The following is a 22,340-nucleotide window of genomic DNA, read 5'->3' on the forward strand; positions in this document are numbered from 1 at the left end:
ACAGCACATTAAAAGGATCATAAACCATGATCAAGTGGGGTTTATCCCAGGAATGCAAGGATTCTTCAATATACGCAAATCAATCAATGTGATACAACATATTAACAAAGTGAAGGAGAAAAACCATATGATCATCTCAATAGATGCAGAGAAAGCTTTTGACAAAATTCAACACCCATTTGTGATAAAAAGCCTCTAGAAAGTAGGCACTGAGGGAACTTACCTCAACATAATAAAGGCCATATATGACAAACCCACAGCCAACATCGTCTTCAATGGTGAAAAACTGAAACCATTTCCATTAAGATCAGGAACAAGAAAAGGTTGTCCACTGTCACCACTATTATTCAACATAGTTTTGGAAGTTTTAGCCACAGCAATCAGAGAAGAAAAAGAAATAAAAGGAATCCAAATAGGAAAAGAAGAAGTAAAGCTGTCACTGTTTGCAGATGACATGATACTATACATAGAGAATCCTAAAGATGCTACCAGAAAACTACTAGAGCTAATCAACGAATTTGGTAAAGTAGCAGGATACAAAATTAATGCACGGAAATCTCTTGCATTCCTATACATTACTGATGAAGAACCTGAAAGGGAAATTAAGGAAACACTCCCATTTACCACTACAACAAAAAGAATAAAATACCTAGGAATAAACCTACCTAAGGAGACAAACTACCTGTATACAGAAAACTATAAGACCCTGATGAAAGAAATTAAAGACGACAAAAACAGATGGAGAGATATACCATGTTCTTGGATTGGAAGAATCAACACTGTGTAAATGACTATACTACCCAGAGAAATCTACAGATTCCATGCAATCCCTATCAAACTACCAATGGCATTTTTCACAGAACTAGAACAAAAAATTTCAAAATTCGTATGGAAACACAAAAGACCCCGAATAGCCAAAGCAATCTTGAGAAAGAAAAATGGAGCTGGAGGAATCAGGCTCCTGGACTTCAGACTATACTACAAAGCTACAGTAATCAAGACAGTACAAATCAGACTGGCACAAAAACAGAAATATAGATCAATGGAACAGGATAGAAAGCCCAGAGGTTAACCCACGCACATATGGTTACCTTATATTTGATAAAGGAGGCTAGAATATACAGTGGAGAAAAGACAGCCTCTTCACTAAGTGGCGCTGGGAAAACTGGACAACTACATGTATAAGAATGAAATTAGAACATTCCCTAACACCATACACAAAAATAAACTCAAAATGGATTAAAGACCTAAAGGTAAGGCCAGACACTATCAAACTTTTAGAGGAAAACATAGGCAGAACACTCTATGACATAAATCACAGCAATATCCTTTTTGATCCACCTCCTAGAGAAATGGAAATAAAAACAAAAATAAACAAATGGGACCTAATGAAACTTAAAAGTTTGCATAGCAAAGGAAACCATCACCAAGACGAAAAGACAACGCTCGGAATGGGAGAAAATATTTGCAAATGAAGCAACTGACAAAGGATTAACCTCCAAAATTTACAAGCAGCTCATGCAACTCAATATCAAAAAAGCAAACAACCAAATCCAAAAATGGGCAGAAGATCTTAATAGACAGTTCTCCAAAGAAGATACACAGATTGCCAAGAAACACATGAAAGGATGCTCAAAATCACTAATCATTAGAGAAACGCAAATCAAAACCACGAGGTACCACCTCACACCAGTCAGAATGGCTATCATCAAAAAATCTACAAACAATAAATGCTGAAGAGGGTGTGGAGGAAAAGGAACCCTCTTGCACTGTTGGTGGGAATGTAAATTGATACAGCCACTATGGAGAACAGTATGGAGGCTCCTTAAAAAACTAAAAATAGAACTACGATACGACCCAGCAATCCCACTACTGGGCATATACCCTGAGAAAACCATAATTCAAAAAGAGTCATGTACCACAATGTTCATGGCAGCTCTATTTACAATAGCCAGGACATGGAAGCAACCTAAGTGTCCATCGACAGACGAATGGATAAAGAAGATGTGGCACATATATACAATGGAATATCACTCAGCCATAAAAAGAAATGAAATTGAGTTATTTGTAGTGAGGTGGGTGGACGTAGAATGTGTCATACAGAGTGAAGTAAGTCAGAAAGAGAAAAATAAATACCGTATGCTCACACATATATATGGAATCTAAAAAAAAAGGTTCTGAAGAACCTAGGGGCAGGACAGGAATAAAGACACAGATGTAGAGAATGGACTTGAGGACTCGGAGTGGGAAGGGTAAGCTGGGACGAAGTGAGAGAGTGGCATGGACATATATGCACTACCCAATGTAAAATAGATAGCTAGTGGGAAGCAGCCGCATAGCACAGGGAGATCAGCTGGGTGCTCTGTGACCAACTAGAAGGGTGGGATAGGGAGGGTGGGAGGGAGGGAGACGCAAGAGGGAGGAGATATGGGGATATATGTATATGTATAACTGATTCACTTTGTTATAGAAAAAGAATGGGTTCCCTCATGGAGTAACCCTAAGCAGCGGAACTGAAGGGTCTTGGGGTATTATTCTTCCTACATATATTCAGAGATTGCTTAATAAAAGCGTCTTAATCTGTTCACACTGGAAGAAAAAAAAAATTATGGAGTGATTTAACTGTACAACAACTTGGTGAAACCAATGCCTTTCAAAAGAATTATTTATGCTTTTTATTATAGGTTTAACAACAGAAAAAGTATAACCAAAATACTAATATTAATCAACTGCATAGTTAAACAACACTTATGATAAATCTCTAGACCTGTAGTTTTCAAAGTATGGTCACCAGACCAGCAGCACCAACTTCACCTGAGATTTTTAGAACTGCAAACTGCAGACCTACTTACTGAATCAGAACTGTGGAGTGGGGCTCAGCAATCTGTGTTTTAACAGGCCCTTCAGGTAATTCTGATGTAAACTGCTAATCTAGATCAACCTTAAAGGAGTTTTAAAACCTCAAAATCCTTTAAGACATGAAGATGTTTTGTTTATTGTATAATGGGTTCTATCCTTTTACGTATGAGTAAAATCATAGAATTCTAAAAGTCAGTATGAATTGTGCCTCATTCCCCACCTCTCTGGTATTTTTCCAACAATCCATGGTTTCTGAAAATACTGTCTGGTGATTAACATGTTTACTAGCCAACACCATGCTGGTAGCTATATTTAGCATGAAATATAAATTATAAAAAGTCCAGGAGATAGTACCTTTTTGGGTAGAGCAGAAGAAAACAGTTCCCATTTTTAACTAGAGGAGGATCACTTTCATCTTTTGGCAGACCTGATTTCTGACAGGTTTTTTTTCTTCTTCCCATACGGATATTACCGTCATTCTCTTGCCCTTTCAGCCAGCATGATTTTTTGTCTTTTTCCTCCTCCTTCACATTTTAACCTAGGAAACTGCTCATTTATTTTGTTTTTTCTTGTTTCAGCAAAGTTAACTTTTCCTTAACTTGGCTTTACTGTTGCAAATTATGGTTCATTTTTAAAGCACAGATGCTGGAAAAAGCTTCCCAGGAGTCCTAGTGTTGCATTATAGAACCAGGCCTTTCATTTTGAATTGTCTTTCTAGACCTGCATGGAGATTTCAAGTCTTTCGTACTGTATCACAAAAAAGACTTATGAATAATTCATGATCACAGTATTTTTAACAAAAAGTTCTCCTACGACAGATTTGGAAAGCTGAAAAGTTTTATGAAACTTTCTAAATACTTAAGACTTTTCCAAAATGAAAGCAAGCCCTGCCATAACTAATTAATTAGTTTAAAACACTTCAATTGTAATGTTTATGTAAAAAACAGAGAAAGAGGATAAAGAGAACTACTCTTGTTGAGTATCTACTATGTGCCATGAACTGTGCCAAATGTTTATATACTTTTTCATAAAATCTCCATGACAACTTGTAAATTAGATGAAAGACTGATGCTCAGTGTTTTGATAATTTGTCCATGGTCACACGTCTAGAAGTGGTAGTCAGGCCGAGCTCAGGATGCTTAGTAAGACTTAAAGTCCATTATCTTTAACTACATCACACACCGCAACAGCAGATGCTCAAATGACTGGCCAAATAAAGGGCAGAATGGATTTACTTACGTTGTTGTTGGTCACAGCAAAGTACTGCAAATTACTCAGATACTGGATTTCTTCTGGAATGAAGGTCAGGTGGTTATAGCTTAGATCCAAATAATGTAGTTTGGTGCATAGGAAAAGCTGCAGGGGCAGATTCTCAATGTTATTATGGTCCAAAGAGAGTTGCTCTAGATTAGATAATGCCCCAATCTGGGCCGGAATATAAGCTATGTTATTGTGCCACAACTTTAAGCAGGAAAGATTCTGGAGATGCTGAAAGCTAATGATCTCTTCCACAGTTTTAAGGTTATTTTCTTTGAGGTTTAACTCATGCAAATTGTTCAGACTGAAAATGGAGTGCGGAATGCGTTCCAGGTCGCAGCTGATCAGCTCCAGGCTTTTCAGATTGACCATCTTTTTCAAGTTGTTCAATACAACCAGCTTGCTCCCCTCGTTATCGAGGGACAACTTCTGCAGCGAAGGCAGGAGGTCTGTAACGACTTGCGGGATCCGGGAGATGCTGCTCTTCAAGTAGAGGGTCCTCAGGTTTTTCAAGTCCTGAAAGCCCTCCAACTGCATGGTACTCACCTGCTCAGGTAGAACACAGCCTGACAGGTAAAGCTCCTTGAGATTCTTCAGATGAAATACCCAGCGTGGAATTTTCCCCATTTCAGTAAATTTCAGGCGGAGGATTTTTAAATTCTCCTCTAGAAAGGCCAGGGCAGGATGGTCGACCACCAGAGACGAATGGTACACGTGGAGCTCCTTGAGGTTGACCAGCTGCGAGACCGCAGAAGGCAGCTTGACCTCAGGGATCAGCTCCAGGCTTAGCACTTCAATTTCTGTCAGCTCAAAGACATTGTCTGGAAGACCGTTTAGCATGAAAAGATGCAGTTCTATCTTGTCCTGGGAATTTTTCACAAGCTTACTTTTGAGTTTCTCGACCGTCCATTCGTTGTTGAGGTTGATCTGTTTCAGTTTGTTCTCACTGACCTCCGACAGGAATATGGAGAAGCGTTTGGAGTAAAGAGGATCGTACTGATCAGCCAGATGCAGAATGAAGGCGAAGTCATTCTTGACATCCGGGATGTCACTGTAGTTGCTTTTTTCTCTCAGCGCCTCAAAAGAATATTGCTTCAGAGAGCTCCACAGCATCCACCACAAGCTGTAGGAGGAGGTAAGACCATAAAGTATAACCAAGATGACATAAAATGAAGCCAGGACCTTAAATATTTCTGCCAAGGAGTAGACACACTGGTAGCGCTTATATCCAGTAAAAGCCTGCACATCCACTGAACAGTCAATTTCAAGAGTAATGTAGGTTAAAAAATACGGAACGTAAGTTATGATGAGGACAAACAAAATGACTTTGACTATTATCTGCTTCAGATACACTCTATAAATGATATCCTTCTGTTCCACGTGCATGCGGAACCTTTTCACTTTTTCAAAGATGGCTTTGGCCTGTTCACCCTCCTTCTTGTCCAGGACGCTAGAAGTTGGGCTTTCTATGCCAGCTGACTCTAAGCCAGGCTGCAGGTAGGGCAATGACTGCTTGTTGGAATCAACATCAGCTGAGCACCCTGAGGAAGAAAGCAAAACCTTGGACTTGGAGAGTGTCAGGGGCCTCACTGACTGCTCGGCCACCGTCTCTGACAGGGCACGGGTGGTCCATGGAGAATCGAAGCACTTGTGAAGGATGGCCACAAAATGCTCGAGCCTGGAACTGGTACTGGGGTAGTGCAGCCAAAAGTTGCTGCAGGCTGCAAAGATGAGCGTGTGCAAGAGCACCAGGTAGGGAAAGAACTTTGCGAACCAGTGGAGCTGCTTCTCATAACAGACGGCGTCGATGTAGGAGTACTGCTGTCGGTGGAGGTCGTTCTGGATTCTGAGGGGGAGCGGAAGCGGCGTCCCGGGATCGGAAGACGTGTTCACGCTGGCTTTCAGGATGTCCCAAGGCACGGCGCAGTGATTGTCGAATTCCACCTTACACGGAAGACAGCACAGAACCCTGCTCTGTGTGAGCTGGAGGGCTCCAGCCAGCACGGCCACCAGCAGCATGATCAGGGTGATGTAATACCAAAAGACGTCCCACCACGGTTTTAGGATGTGATAAGACGACTGGGCGTCTGCTAAACATTTTAGCTCTGTTAGTGTAATCATGACTTTCCCTTGTAGGAGGACAGAAACTGGAGGAGGAAAATAAAAGAAAAACCACTGAAGCAAGTACCCCAAATAAGCTTAAACTCTAAGGCTTGTACGTAACCAAGTAGGACTTAACTCAGGGGCAAAACCTGGGAAGCAGGGCTGATGATCAAAAGGTATCAAAGTTTCCTGGTTTCATTCGAAACCTTAGGCTATGCCAACGGAGCACTGTAAAGTCCCTTAGATGAGAGACCATTTGGTGACAGCCAGATTGGATCTGTAAAGGTATTTATTTGGTGCAGGACGTGAAGCAACTATCTAGTTTCCTCCTGCATCTTCACTTCATGCTAAGCTACTAAAAACCAGAAGCCGAATTTTCTTCAATCAACGTTAGGAAAACTTGTTCTTATGCTACTAATTTCTAACAGCCACATTTTGTACCTTCCAAATGGTCTGAATAAGCTCTCTTTCACATTCCACTCCCAAGTCTGGAGCATCGGGTATGACCTAAGAGTTGTGTTTCAACCATGACAAGGAACATCCTTTGAGCAAGCACTGCTTTATAAAATTATCCCTTAGGATGAGAGGGATGTACCAATTCTATGTTCAGAACAAACTGTGATTTAATACATTATCTCCTTTCCCCCCAAGCTCTTGCTTTGTAACTTACGTTTGCATCCAACTTAGAATATTTAAAAGCTGGCACAAAATGGTAATGGCTTAAAAAATGGATGGGGAAGGAAGCCCCAGTTGCAACACTGTGGAAGGGACTCTCTCTCATGTTTAATGTTTTGATGGCAAAGTACTAATAGTATAAATGATTAAGGGCACATGCTATCATTATTTTTGCCTTCAGAAAAACAAGGTGGATTTTGCATTTTCATATTTAAAGTATTCAGACAATGCTCTTTACAGAAATGATTTATGTAGTATTCAGCCTTACCTAAATCGTTTAAAAAACTGTTAACTAGTAAAATCCAGACCACCTATAAGACGGCACAGAGTAAGACACATAAAAGGAAATATTTGGATTTATAACAATTCTGGTTAAAAAAAATCACAGTAGCATCTTTGCTGGTGGTTCAGCTGCAACCTTCATCCATGGACTTCTCTTATACTTTTTTGAGTCTTAAGTCTTATCTTTCCTGGGTCTGAGTTTCTCTTTCTAGATACCCTAGTACTGGTAGCACCCCCAAGAAAAACTGTTTTGCTCTCATTAGTCTTCCTTCAAGGGACTGGTACCCTGCCTTGAACCCTAGAATCCCATTACAGAGGCTCTGATACCTATGAATAAGTGTCTTTTCTTTTGCTGGTCAGCCCTAACATATTCCTGACCATCTGACCCTGAACCCTATACCTTCATGCTCTCCCCCTTGCTAAGGCATCCCAGGATCCTTGATTTTAACTACTAACCTGGAGCACCACTTTCCACCTGCATCCTCTCTGGCCATCATCATATTATATGGATTCAACTTCCTCTTAGGACCTATGGCTTGATTAAATAATTTTCCAGAGTTTCCCTCCCTTACTCTAGTTTAGTGGGTCTATTTCTAACTCTCAACTCCTCCCCTTCTGCTTCAATCCACTGCAGTTAATCATAACTGTGTGTCAAGACAAGACAAAAACCAAAAACAAGAGGATTATATGCGACAGAAAGTCTGGGCTTAGACCCCAAAATAGCATCAACATGATGGGAGGAAAGGAGGGCAGAAATCATTGCTGGATGAACATGTGAAAAATACCTAAGGATTTTAGTTGACATGAATGCACGCATTAAGCTAATTGTTCATAGCTATTATGCAAAATATAGCTATATGCTATCTTTATGCTAAATATAGCCATAATATGACTATAATCTGTGGCCATATTAAATCATGAACCCAGATAAAGGGGCAACAGTCCTTTTGTGTCTGCCTGGTAAGATCACACCTGGAACCCAACATTCAGTCATAGGTTAAAAACTAATTGGGCAACAAAATAATCAGGAGCTACTTGTCTACGAACCATTTCCTATGGAGGAACACAGGTAACTGACGATACTCAGCTGAGATAAAAGATGACTAGGGGAACCTGAGAATTTATCTTTACATTTTTGCAGGACTACCTCTTGGATTAAAGAATAAGTGGATTTGTTCCAGAGGCAGAACTAGGTGGGTGCACATTTTAGAAAGTGACATTTTGATTTAATCTGTAGTAGAACATCCACAGAAATAGTTCTGTGAAATAGTTCAGGCCCTTCTCCTACCTGGGCTGACCTGAATAAGATGACCATCTGTCAAGGATGTTGCAAAGGAATTTCTTGTAATGGATAAAGAAAGTGAATGAGATCATCTCTAAGGGCTCTGCCAGCTCAAAGTCTATGGCTTTATTTGTCCCCTCAAAGATGCTGGGAGTTATATTCATTTCAGATACACAACTGAAATTGTAGAAGAATGTAAACACAAACAGCTCTAACAATGAGGGTATTTGACAGACAGCAAATATTTATTCACAAAGAGCACAAGTCAACATTGGCCAAAACAATATACTTTAAATATTTATACTTACTATAATGAAAAAAAATGAATCCAATAAGTTGACTGTTCTTCAGTCAGGAGGCCTACACCTTTTGAAATTTCTTAGACACACCATCTCTGTGATTGTCTTCATTCTGTGAGAAAGTATAGATATCTTGAAATAGCTGTGGTCATACAAACAAACAAAATTGGAGATCCTGTCGTTAGAGACCCTCTCCATCATAAGACATTACATGGCAAGTGGATTTTCATAGACCAGTTTACTTTTCACACTGGGAGACATTCTGGCAAAGCTATTTATATAAGACCGCATCCACATACCAGATTGCACTCAGCCTCTGAACTTCCTTAACTTACAGAGAAGTTTCTACAGAAATTTAGATGTTAACATATTTTAAAATGCTGTATCTACAACACTTAGATGAACACTTAGCTTCTTCCAAGCAGTCTCCATATGCTAATTTTGCTCATCCAATCCTCATACACAGTTGGTCTTATTTGCATTCATCAGATGGCCTGTCAAACCATATAATTTCTGCACTTTATCATACATCTATCCAAATGAGACTCGGTGCTCTTAAAATTTAGCCTACTGATTCATTAAATATAGTTACAAGTCAATAACTTTTTAAGACACAGCTCAGAAATATGACTGAAATTCTCTGAAATTATGACATTATTAAATGTCCCTTTATATTAAAACCCTTTATATTAAAACCTACTGGTTTTTGTTTCTTACCTTATAGGTTAATATAAGTCATTTTTAGCATCTACTTCAATCATTTGCAATAGCTTAAATTACATATATACTGATTAGTTTGGAATGTGAGGAACATTCTAAAACACACAAAATTTTTTTTAGCTGGGTGTGAAAATTGCATTTTTTAGTGCCTATGTATCCTCTGAAAACTTGTTGAGAAGGTTTATATATTTGCCTGGAAGATACAATCCTTTTTTGGTTTATTAAGCACTCAAAATCCGGCTCAGAGTACTGACCCCAAATTGTATTTAAGGTATTTTTAGCAATACGCTTGCAACCTTGTCATTTTCAAAGATCAAAGAGTTAGCATGTCTGAAATTTACTTTGGTTTTACCAATCCATGTGTAAAGCCTTCTTTATAATTACTACTGAAGATCAAATTATTTTGCAGGCCAGAAAGCACAGTTAGTGTGTGACAACTCAGCATGTATTAATTCATACTTAGCACCACTGGAATATGAGTTTCTTATTCACAATTCATTTTTAAAAGACTGACAACATACGATACACAACTGCATTTATGTGTAGTTAAGCACAATAAAGACATTTGATCTTTGAAACATTTTACATATTCTTCTACTGCATTGCATCTGTAATGTGCCAGGAAAGAATTTATTGCATAACTCCAGAATGCTACCCAGCTGTCATGATACTTCCTGCACAATACAGTTTCCTTTAGATACTGCAAATGTATTTTCTACTTTAAGCACAAAAAGAAAGAAGAGTCACAAACCTCCAACTACAGTAGTATTTTGAAATAATCAGAATGAGAAACTACTATAACTAACCTGTTAGCAAACCACAACTGACGACAAGTTCGCCATATTTATTCTTTTTCTTATTTTATTTATTTAATTATTATTATTTTTTATTTGGCTGCGTTGGGTCTTCGTTGCTGTGTGTGGGCTTTTCTCTGGTTGCGGCAAGCAGGGCCTACTCTTCATTGCATTGCAGGGGCTTCTCCTGTTGTGGAGCACGGGCTCTAGGCGTGCGGGCTTCAGTAGTTGTGGCACGCAGGCTCAATAGTTGTGGCTCATGGGCTCTAGAGCACTGGCTCAGTAGTTGTGGCGCACGGGCTTAGTTGCTCCACGGCATGTGGGATCTTCCCGGACCAGGGCTTGAACCCTGCATTGGCAGGTGGATTCTTAACCACTGCACCACCAGGGAAGCCCTGCCATATTTATTCTAACTGAGAATTATTTGTAAAGAATTTTTCCTGTTCATCTTTTTAAGAATTATAAACTTTTCCTCTAATCATCTAATTCAGATTTCCTTTGATGAGTTCCTCGTCAATAAGAGAACAAATAAAAATCTGTTATTAATAATCTAATATCTGTTTTCCTACTTTCAAAGCACTTTCATTTACATTAATTTGTTTCATACCTACAACAAACCATTAAGATAAATATTATCCTTCACATTTTATAAACATGGAAAATAAGGCAGGCCCAAAGGAGTTATCTCGTCCAAGGTGACGAAACTGGCAAGAAATAGTAACAACTAGAACCCAGGTCCGCAGGCTAAAATCTTAGGGCTTGTCCACACCAGACCACACTGTCCAGACCATTTAATCCAATTAAGCCAGTCTGAGTTTTTTCAAAAGCTAAAAAAAGTTGAATATTTAACTCCCTTCCCTAACTGCAACGGACTGAATGTTTGTGTCCCTGAAAAATACATATTTTGAAATCCTAATCCCTCAATGTGATAGTATGAGGAGGTGGGGCCTTGGGAGGTGATTAGGTCATGAGGGTGGAGCCCTCGTGAATGGGATTAGTGCGCTTATAAAGGGGACCCCAGAGAGCTCTCCTGCCCCTTCCACTATGTGAGGAAATAGCAAGAACGTGGCCATCTATGAACTAGGAAGTGAGTTCTCATCAGACACAATCTGCTGGTGCCACGATCTTAGACTTCCCAGCCTCCAGAAACTGTGAGAAATAAATGTTTGTTGTTTAAGTTATCCAGTCTGTGGTAGTTTGCTATAGCAGCCTGAAGGGACTAAGACATCAACTTACCCCAACATCTGCATTATAACTGGGCTCCATTTTAATCTTTGAAAGACAAGGATACAAAGGATATAGCTTTCCGCAACGTCTCCATTTACATACTATATAATCTGCTTTCTCAGCTAGACTTTTTCTACTGAACATTTTCCACTGAACAATTTAAGACTTTATATAAATATATAGCATCTGGATTTAATGATGTATGAAAAGTCTCAAGCATTCCTATATGTTAAATGATGTTAATTTTTCTAATTGAAGTGCTTAACTGGAGAGTTAGAGCATAGCTGTCCTTTGTCGTTACAAAATTTAATACTGTTTGTGTGTCCAGGAAATTTTTTCCAGACCATATTTTTGCAAACAATGAGGATCCAATCCAAATCAGATCTCTATTTCTAATATACAAATGCACTAAATCAGTTCAAAGAAACAATGTTAAAAGTAAAGGATTTTATGGTCCTAATCCCATTCCTTTAGCTTTTAAACCTCGTTAAAAAAATCATAAAAGCTTTTCAAAGCACATGAATTCATCTGACAATCTCACCCCAAAGTCTCTAAGACTGGAACAACAATACTCAAGTTAGCCAGTCTTTACTTCCCACTCGTCCCTGTTTTACTTTGAAAGCATTTCAAAAACAACCAGTGAAAAAATAAACAAATGATGATCAGATGGTATTTAGAGTCATTGTATGATGAGAACTGGATGCTACTTCAAAGCTCTCTGTCTCTGGCCCCAGGCAGGGACACAGCCAAACAATACAGAATGGGGTTTCTCTATACTACTCTCACTGAAAATTGATTTTAAAATCGCCTTACATCCTTTGAAAATGCTTAGTCCTACTTCTCATCAAGACGTTTCTTGGGTCTGGGCTTCCCTGGTGGCGTAGTGGTTAAGAATCCACCTGCCAATGCAGAGGACACAGGTTCGAGCCGTGGTCCGGGAAGATCCCACATGACGCAGAGCAACTAAGCCCGTGCACCACAACTACTGAGCCTGTGCTCTAGAGCCCACGAGCCACAACTACTGAGCCCGCCTGCCACAACTACTGACGCCCGAGTGCCTAGAACCCGTGCTCTGCAACAAGAGAAGCCACTGCAACGAGAAGCCCGCGCACCACAACAAAGAGTAGCCCATGCTCTCCGCAACTAGAGAAAGCCCGCACACAGCAACAAAAGACCCAGTGCAGCCAAAATTAAATAAATAAAAATAAATAAATTTATTGAAAAAAAAGATGTTTCTTGGTTCTAACATATATCTAACGGCAATTTTTTTGGTTCTTTTTTTTGTTGTTTAACATCTTTATTGGAGTATAATTGCTTTACAATGGTGTCTTAGTTTCTGCTTTATAACAAAATAAATCAGCTATACATATACATATATCTCCATATCTCCTCCCTCTTGCGTCTCCCTCCCACCCTCCCCATCCCACCCCTCTAGGTGGTCACAAAGCACCGAGCTCTTTGAGTTCTCTCACTGAGAAACGATGCGTCAGTATCCAGGATTAATTTGCTCCTTTGCTTTATACTATTATAAATAACCCCATGAACCACTCTTCAGAAAACGGATGACAATTACTTAGCATTTTTCAAGCAGTTAAATGATCACTAGCCAGACACTAGTTTTGAGATCTAGAAGGGAACTAGGATTCATCTAGTAAAGTGTTTCTCTAACATCAATGTTCATACATCACTGGAGAGCTTATGAAATCACAATGTGATAGGTCCCACCCTCGGAGTTTCTGATTCATTAGGTCTGCATTAGGCCGCAAGAATGTGTATTTCCAACAAATTCCTAGTTGATGTTGCTGGTGCAGAGGCCACTTTTTGAGAATCACAAATCTAAGACAGTGGTTCTCAACTTCGGCTTCACATTAGAATCACCTGGGGTACTTTTATAAGAAGCTTAATTAAACCCAGGGCCACTCTTAAAGAACACTTTAGTTGGTCTAGGTGAGGCCAGCATTTTTTTTTTTTTTTCCCTCAAATCTCCCAGGAGGAGAAAGCTCACAAGATAGATTGGCAATGAAATATCTGGGGAAAGTGCCTACCTTTTAAGTCTTCCTGAAGTTTCAGATGTCTAGAGTGCTCCCCACAAACTACAAAGTAACAGCTACCATCAACTACAGGAACCTTCAGAGATTCAGGTGTAAGGTGGGGGAATACTGAGTCACTGAGCTAGAGAGATTTGCAGGATGGATTTGAGGAGAAGGATTAGAAACAAGGGGCTTGAAAGGCTATTTCAATCACGTGGGCCAGAAATAATATGGAAAACTTCTGTAATATATTTGAAAAGAAGGCAGTGAATGAAATAGTCACTGTAAATGAAAATTCAATGCCACTTAGCAACATCAAATGTCCTAAGAGAGGTCCATGGAGAAACGGGGTCAAAGGATTCCGATTCTGATCCTGTGGTATTATAGGATCTTCCACAGTTTATAGCACATAGTGTACAGTAAGTATTTGTACAATAAATAACTGAACGTACAAAAATGCAGAAGGCCGAAGAATATTACGTTCACATGTTAGGCAGGGTGTATCTAAGGTGATTAAGCCTTTCCACAGAGAGGCTAGAACTTGGAAGCATATAGATGGGAAGGATTTGGCTAACTAGTCTGCATATTCCAAACCTTAATAGCTTAAAATAGTTTTATTTCTTGTGATTCCGTGGGTGGTTCTTTTATTTCCTGGTGTTGGCTGGCACAAAGATGGCTGGAAGGTCCAAAATGTCCTCATTCATCAGGTTGGTAGTTGGTGCTGACTGCTGGCTGGTACTTTGTGTGAGACTTCTTGTGGCTGTTTGAGTGTCCTCGCATAGCTTGGTGGCTGGGTTCTAAAATAGTGCATTCCAAGCAAAGAGGTAAAACCTGCAGTTCTTTTATGGGATAGCTCTCAAAGCTACACGGTGTCATGTCCACTATATTCTATTGGTCAGAGGAGTCAGGTACCAGCCCAGATTCAAGGAGGCAAATTCCTCCTCTCAGTGGGAAAAGTGGCAAAGAATGTGCAGCCGTGCTTAATCCACTGCAGGCTACTCTCTGCCCACAAATGATTTACATTCCTCCCACATGAAAGCCTCACCCTCTGCCAAGTCCCCCAAAAGTTTCATTCTGCTATGGCATCAAGTTCAGGCTTGAAGTCTAGGATCTTGTCATCTAAATCATGTCCAGGATGCTATGGGACAACACCCTTAAGATTCTTAGAAGCCTTTCTATCTAGCTGAGAAGACGCACTGCCTTAAATCTTTTTGAAGTCTTAATACAGGGTCCTATACCTGTGCCCTGGCTTTTATTTGCACCTTAAGACCAAGTTTTACTGCCCTAGTGCTACTCTGGATCTGATCTTTCAACCTGAGGCCATTTCTTACTTTGAAAGAAACAGTTTTATTCACGACCCCAGAAAATTCTGGATTGGAAATATGTCCTCTAAAGTCTGCTTAAAATCTGAACCATTTCTTCTATAATTAATCTCTCTCTTACAATACTTTGGTCATAAGTGGTTTAAAAAAGTCCACCGGTACTTCCAATGTTCTGCTGGGAAATCTAAGCTAGATCCACAAATCAGTTAGGTTCATTTTTTATCTTCCATGTTACTGTAAGTGTCAATCTTGTTAATTTTTTTGTCAATACATAACAAAGGTACCGTTTTATATCCTCCAATAGCAATTTCCTCACTGCTCTTCGAGCCACCATTAAGAATCTTCTTTTTAAAAAACTTTTATTTATTTATTTATTTATGGCTGCGTTGGGTCTTCATTGCTGCGTGCAGCCTTTCCCTAGTTGCGGTGAGTGGGGGCTACTCTTCATTGCAGTGCACAGGCTTCTTTTGCAGTGGCTTCTCTTGTTTTGGAGCACAGGCTCTATGCACACGGGCTTCAGTAGTTGTGGCACGCGGGCTCAGTAGTTGTGGCTCACGGGCTCTAGAGCACAGGCTCAGTAGTTGTGGCGCACGGGCTTAGTTGCTCCACGGCACGTGGGATCATCCCAGACCAGGGCTCGAACCCGTGTTCCCTGCATTGGCAGGTGGATTCTTAACCATTGCGCCACCAGGGAAGTCCAAATAATCTTCTTACTTCCCCTTCAGGTTCACTGTTACCTGGTCTCAAAGCCAATGCCAGATGTTTTCTTGTGGCAACACCTTCCTTCTAGGTACCAATTTTTGTTTTGGTTCCTTACTGCTATGTAACAAACCTTCCCCAAACTTAGCAGCTGAAATAACCATTCATCATTTCTGGTGAATCTGTGGGATGATGAGGCAGTTCTGTTTCACATGGTGTTGGCTGGAACGCGGTGATGGCTGGAAGGTCCAAAATGCCCCAGTCACAGGGCTGGCATTTTGGCTGGCTGCTGGTCTGGAGCTCAGCTTGAGCTAATGACCAGGGGCTTTGCCACTCCTCCACATGGCTGTTTAGGCTGCCTCAGAGCAAGGTGACTAAGTTCTAAGTAGGAACGTTACAAGCACACAAAAGCAGAAGCTACAAATCTCCTCAAGGTCCAGCCTTAGAAATTACTCCACACCATTTCTTCCTTTTGATGGGGAGAAAAGGAAACAGATCCAGCCCAGATTCAAAAGGAAGGGAAACAGACTCCATCTCTTGATGGGAAAAATCACAAAGTATTTGCAGCCATCTTTAATCCACTATAGGAAGTTGAGAGCATTTAAGTAGTAGATGGTGCCACAGAAATGAATTAATTCTTTGAAAGAATTTAGTGAGTGAAGAATAGAATCTCTCTCCCCTTTATAACATATCAGATGAGGAAGGACTATCAGACAAGGAACAGTAAAGGGGGATAGAATAGCAGGGTCAGTGAGGTGAAAAAGCAGCACAGAAGTCAAAGGGTTTGACATCATATTCAAAACAGAGAAACCAAAGGAGAATAGTGATGTAAATATCATTCCGCAGCTTCTAACACAAAGCTGTGGAGTGGAAATGGATCTGTGAAACAATCAAATAATATGCTAAATATTAGAAAAGTTACCCATAACATCTGAAGTCCAAGGAGAAAGTTACTGAATACGACAATTAAGAGCATGTGAACAACTCTAGAAATCCTAATTAAATCGGAGTTGTTGAACTTTAAGGAACATTGTTTCACTATTCCTTGTTTCTGATGGTTACGAAATACATCGTGCATTTAATTTAGATGGTAATTGTGTTTTTAGAAAAAGACCTCTCAATTCTTTGATGCTTTAAGTAAGCTACCAAATTATCTAGAACACATTTAAAACGAAGAGAAGCTGCAGTCCCATTACTGTAATATCAACACTAGAGCATAAGCCACCAGTGGCTACATAATTCCTAGAATGTGTAAACAGACAGCAATCTCAAACCCTTCTCCACCATCTTCATTGTTTATAAAACCGTTTTCCTGACCCCCTCCCATCACCCCAGAGTCGCAAGCCATAAAGTCGAGCCAAACCCAGTCCCTGTGCAGTCCCTGGGGAATCACACATGCTCTCCTTTCAAATGACTAGCTGATGGCACTGATCATCAGCCCATTTGCTTCTGCAGTAATTCTTCCATAGGTGACCTACCTTTCACAGGAGCAGAATCATACGGACTATTTAACCCAAGAAGAAACCGCAGAGATCAGAGTCTAACTCTTCACAAATAAGGAAACTAAATTTCCAAGATGTTCAAGCAGCTTCTCTAGGGTCACAGGGTAGTAGAACATGGGCTCAAGGCCACCTTGCCTAATTTGAAAAGAACTGGGAGGCTGAGAGCATTGCTTCTGGTCACCTAGCCTAAGTAATAATAGGCCAAATAAAACAGGGTTTTGGAACATGAAGTTGCAAAAATAGTCCAGAACATTTCTGTGTTATAATTTCTTTAAACTATAAATCAAAATGAGATTTTTTTTTTTTTTTAGCTCTGGGACACACAAACCAGTGTATCCTAGAAATACTTAAACGTATGATTAAGCCACTAGTCTTAACCTTTTCTCTAAAGTTAACATTTATATACATTCAATTATGGAGGTTAGGACTACAAAGGCATACCAAGGAAATATGAGGCCTTGTTTCTGCTTTCATGGGATTTACAATCCTATTGTGGAGAGAAGACATGCATAGTTGAGAGTTAGCAGCATCATCTTATACTGTCATTTCAGTGCCAAAATGAGTGGGATGATGGCCAAAAGTAAGCAGTGCATTCAGTTCTACACAAACAAAATATCCAAAGAGAATGGGTGAAACATTACTGAGAATGGTAAAGCAGTACTTGTCAAACAAAGGTCAGGATTTAGTCTGTCCATGCAACAAATATTTAGAATGTTTACTATGTGCCAGGCAGAGTTCTAAGTGTCAGGGAAATATAGATGTGCAAGACACAAGATCCCTGCTCTCAGGGACCTTACTGTGTAGTAAGGAAAGAGAGAAAATCAAATCCACACACATGATAAAATCAGAAATGTTATGAAGAATACATAGCTACTTCAGACGGGGGAGTGAGGAAAGGCCTCTTTAGAGGGACTACCATTGGAACACAGATCTAAATGGAGCCTACCAGATGATGGTACTGGGGAAGATCCTTCCAGGGAGAAGGAGCAAGAAGTTTAGGATGCGTGCAGATCAGAAGGGAGGACACCTGGCTGGAATGTCAGAAGCCTGGGGAAAGCACAGTAACAGAGGGCCTGCAGTCAAGATAAAGAGTTTGGATAGTAAGTGGTATAGGAGTGGTGGAAAAGCCACTGAAGAGTCATAAGGAGAAAAGTAGCTGATCTGTTACTAGCTTTTAAGAATTCACACTCAACTCAATGAATCAGCAGGGAAATGCGGATATACTCGAGAAGTCCAAGTATCTACCTTCATCTGTAAAAAGAATGGTGTTCAGAATACGGCAGGGGATAGATCTACTGTCCTCACCACTGCTTTACCTGGACTATATGTTCAGAGCTGGGTGACACAGCTTTAAGACATATGTCATATTCACAACACTGGAGAGCCATGCAATTTAATACAGTGTACAAATTAATCATTCATCATGTCAAAGTCAAAAGCTCTGCCACAGAGCTAATTCAAGATTTAACTTCCACAACTGTAAAAGATGAATGATGTTTGCAGGAAGCAACAGGATATAGAACTTATTTCTGACTTACCTACTCTAGGAAAGCATGGCCATGTTTTCATTACCGAAACATGGCAAACCAATTCTATACATTAAAAATGCTACCCTAGGGACTTCCCTGGTGGCGCAGTGCTTAAGAATCCGCCTGCCAATGCAGGGGACATGGGTTCGAGCCCTGGTCTGGGAAGATCCCACATGCCACGGAGCAAATAAGCCCGTGCGCCACAACTACTGAAGCCCACGAGCCTAGAGCCCATGCTCCGCAACAAGGGACGCCACTGCAATGAGAAGCGCGAACCGCAACGAAGAGTAACCCCCGCCCGCCGCAACTAGAGGAAGCCCATGCGCAGCAATGAAGACCCAATGCAGCCAAATTAATTAATTAGTTAATTTTTAAAAATGCTACCTTAAACAAAGATCAGAAAAATATAGACATGGAGTCATGGAGTCTAAGTCTCTCATAGACATTTATTATATTCCTTAAATCTTTAATGTTAAAAAAATGACAAATATCAAACACAGACACATATCCTTTCCTACATACAAAACTAACAAAGGATAGGAAGATGACATTTTACCAAAATGTATACAGATTTAATTTTCTGTTTAATTGGTTTAAAAACATCAAAAGGACTTTACTCAAAACATCTGTAAGAATAGTAATCTCTTTTTACACACTAAGTATTCAGTACTTATTTGCCCCAAGCTACCTGTGTAATAGTAATTATCTTTACCATGTGTTCACAATTCAGAATATTAATCTTACCCTATGAATGCCTGGTCAACCGGAAACTCTGCAATTAGTTTCTATTTGAAAAATTCCTAAAGAGAAATCATAAACATATTGTTATATTTTATGCATCACAGGACTGCAAGACAATTTATCCACTTATGTGGTTCTAAAGTTTCAAACATCTATAACTTTATGAAACATATAAAAGATAACTTTTTTAAAAAGCCACTGCTGTTAAAGGGATCACTTTCTGACCTCTTACAAAAGGTGTCAACTAAAACCCAGGGAGAGAAACAAAATCACTGTCACAAGCTACACATTTAATCCCATCACCATGGCAATTTACAAGGCATAAAATATGAACTTTAAATTTTTAATGAAGAAAGAGGTAAGCATTATGAGGCACCACTCATTTTATAAATAAAAGATAGAAAAACTCATTGAAAATATCTATGCTTCTTACAGAAAACAGGGAAACATGGGGAAAAAACAACTTAACGTTTAGGATCGTTTTCCCCTTCCAGTTTTGTTTTTGTTTTTGCTGGCCTGCTAGTTTTACACAACTATGCCATTATAAAATTCAGTGTTATGATACTGAGATCTCTTTTTGCCTCATCATTTCTCATAGGCTTTCTCGATGTTGTTGTAGTTTCTCGAAACATCATTTTTGAAGCATAATAGTTCATACATGGCTATGTCATAGGTTACAAAATCATTTCCCTACTGAACCTTATGTTTTCCCTTTTTATTACTAACAATGCTGTAAACATCTCTAACTCTGTTCATATGATTTCCTTTGCGTAGACCTCCAAAAGTAAGAGTAATAGATCAAAGAGCATGAACAGTTTAAGGCTTCTGATATATAACATCAAATTACTTCCCAAGAGGATTATACTAATTGTCTCTCCTATAAACGATATGAGTAGTACTCTCACCAGATGTGGGAATCATCATTAAAAATAAAAGTCTTTGCTAATTCCACACATGAAAAGGATCTTGTTGCTTTATCGTGCATTTCTTTGAATTGGGTTGAATGCGTCCCAACATGTTTTAACAATGAGTTTCATTCCTCCTTTCTGTTTCACATTTACCTAAACCAGAGTAATATTTTGCTGAGAAGATATAAATGCAGAACTTAATGAAAGCTCTCTCATCATGACAACTTGTCATCTCAGAGTGCAGCCATTGCTGCCAAGTAAAAAAACAAAATGTAGCTCAGTTTCTTTATCCAGCTTAAAATCACTCAAATTAATTTTAGAAACAACAGCAAACATTATCACCTTTCTTCCTCCCCAGCAGCGAACCAAAGTATAAGTTGCAAGAATGAAATGTGAAAGTACTAAATGGCAACGCTTCTAAGAATAGAAATAAACAGTCCATATTAGGCAAGATCAAAACAGGACTTGGACTGTCACAGTACTTGTGACAGACCCAGCTGCTGAGGAAGCATCAGTGGGCTCCCCAGCTAGCTATGCTGGATGGGTGTTATAAAACCGGCTTTACCTACCCTCTGAAAAACATTTACTCTCCCCAGGGGCAAGACACAAGATGTGTATTTTCACTGAAAAATTCAATTCCAAGATAACCTAAAAAAATATATCCTGGAAGATTTGGAGATGACAAGCCTAACACTGAGAGCTCCCTTTCTCAAATAAGAGCTCCTTTCAGAAGGTTCCCAGTGAGGGACACAGAAGGGAATGCTCCCAAGTGACTGTGGATTAAGGAACAATAGGGGATAATCAGCTTTCTGAGAGAAAAACAAAAGGCCAAAAGGCTTTTACTTTGAAAACTGAGAAGTCTGGGTGCTCTTATTTCCTTCTGGTCAGTGGAGACAGTGGAGACTGACAAAACAAACTCCTTTGTAGTAAAAGCAAAGGCCTACTATAAAATTTTAGAATCTGAGAAAGGCTTTCCATTTGGGAGAATTTGTCTTTCAGTGATAGATTCCTTTTTTATTTTTATTTATTTATTTATTTTTGCGGTACGTGGGCCTCTCGCTGTTGTGGCCGCTCCCGTTGCGGACCACAGGCTCCAGACGCGCAGGCTCAGCGGTCATGGCTCAGGGGCCCAGCTGCTCCGCGGCATGTGGGATCTTCCCGGACCGGGACACGAACCCCCGTACCCTGCATCGGCAGGCGGACTCTCAACCACTGCGCCACCAGGGAAGCCCTAGATTCCTTTTAAGATTTAGCAAGAAGTCAAGAATCTTTGCAGATCAATATGGCAAGAATCCCTGCAATGTCACACTTATTCAACCTGCCTTGTGCAATTCCATAAGATTAAGGCTTTAGGTTGCGTAAAATTAAAGTATCCTATTTTCATCAGTTTGAAAGGTTCAAACTCTGAATACCAGATTTACTTAAGAGAGGGACATTTCACTTCACCATCGGTCCCACCCTAGGATCACTCCATGAATCACCGCCATGAGCCACGCCGACCTCCACAGGCTGCGTTCACTGGTCTTCCATCTGCTTTCCTGGAATACTTTATCAATAGTTCCCTCACACTGTTTTATGACATGTAATAAGCTACTGCCTCAAGTTCCTTGAGGACTGGGGCAGAATCTTATTTACCTATATTCTCAGGATCTATCCCAGCATCTCTTTCCGAGGCTAGGTTAAGCGCCTCGATATTACGGCAGCTTCCCTGTACCAATTCATCAATGGGGTGTTGAAACATCTTTGGAAAGTTAGCTAAATTAAACTAAAATAGTATCTACCAGACTTTTCTCAGGGATTGTTCAGAATGTGGTTGGAAGGAAAGACAAAGAGACTTCTGGTCAGTTGAGATCCTGGGAACTGGCAGAAGGGGGAACTAGAGGGGCTCTTTGGCTACCCTCCTCCCTCTCATACAGCTCCTGGCTTCTCTTCAAAATGTTGTGGGGCTTCCCTGGTGGTGCAGTGGTTGAGAGTCCGCCTGCCGATGCAGGGGACATGGGTTCGTGCCCCGGTCCGGGAGGATCCCACATGCCGCGGAGCGGCTGGGCCTGTGAGCCATGGCCGCTGAGCCTGCGCGTCCGGAGCCTGTGCTCTGCAACGGGAGAGGCCAC

The 22,340-nt window shown here is 40.2% G+C and overlaps 1 protein-coding gene across 2 annotated transcripts in view; it reads right to left on the minus strand.

The window, feature by feature from the left end:
* Nucleotides 1-22,340, minus strand: part of LRRC8B (leucine rich repeat containing 8 VRAC subunit B) — a 74,726-nt gene that overhangs the window by 15,188 nt on the left and 37,198 nt on the right. For both annotated transcript variants that reach the window (XM_029229405.1, XM_029229406.1), the window contains 3 exons: nt 19,325-19,380; nt 8,767-8,869; nt 4,099-6,263 (listed from right to left, as the gene is read on the minus strand). In XM_029229405.1, coding sequence (XP_029085238.1) covers nt 4,099-6,237 — 2,139 coding nt within the window. In that variant the 5' untranslated portion in view covers nt 6,238-6,263; nt 8,767-8,869; nt 19,325-19,380. The remainder of the gene's footprint in view (nt 1-4,098; nt 6,264-8,766; nt 8,870-19,324; nt 19,381-22,340) is intronic.

Source organism: Monodon monoceros, unplaced genomic scaffold (genome assembly GCF_005190385.1).
Source record: "Monodon monoceros isolate NGI ecotype Baffin Bay Population unplaced genomic scaffold, NGI_Narwhal_1 Super_Scaffold_18, whole genome shotgun sequence".
NCBI lineage: Eukaryota > Metazoa > Chordata > Mammalia > Artiodactyla > Monodontidae > Monodon > Monodon monoceros.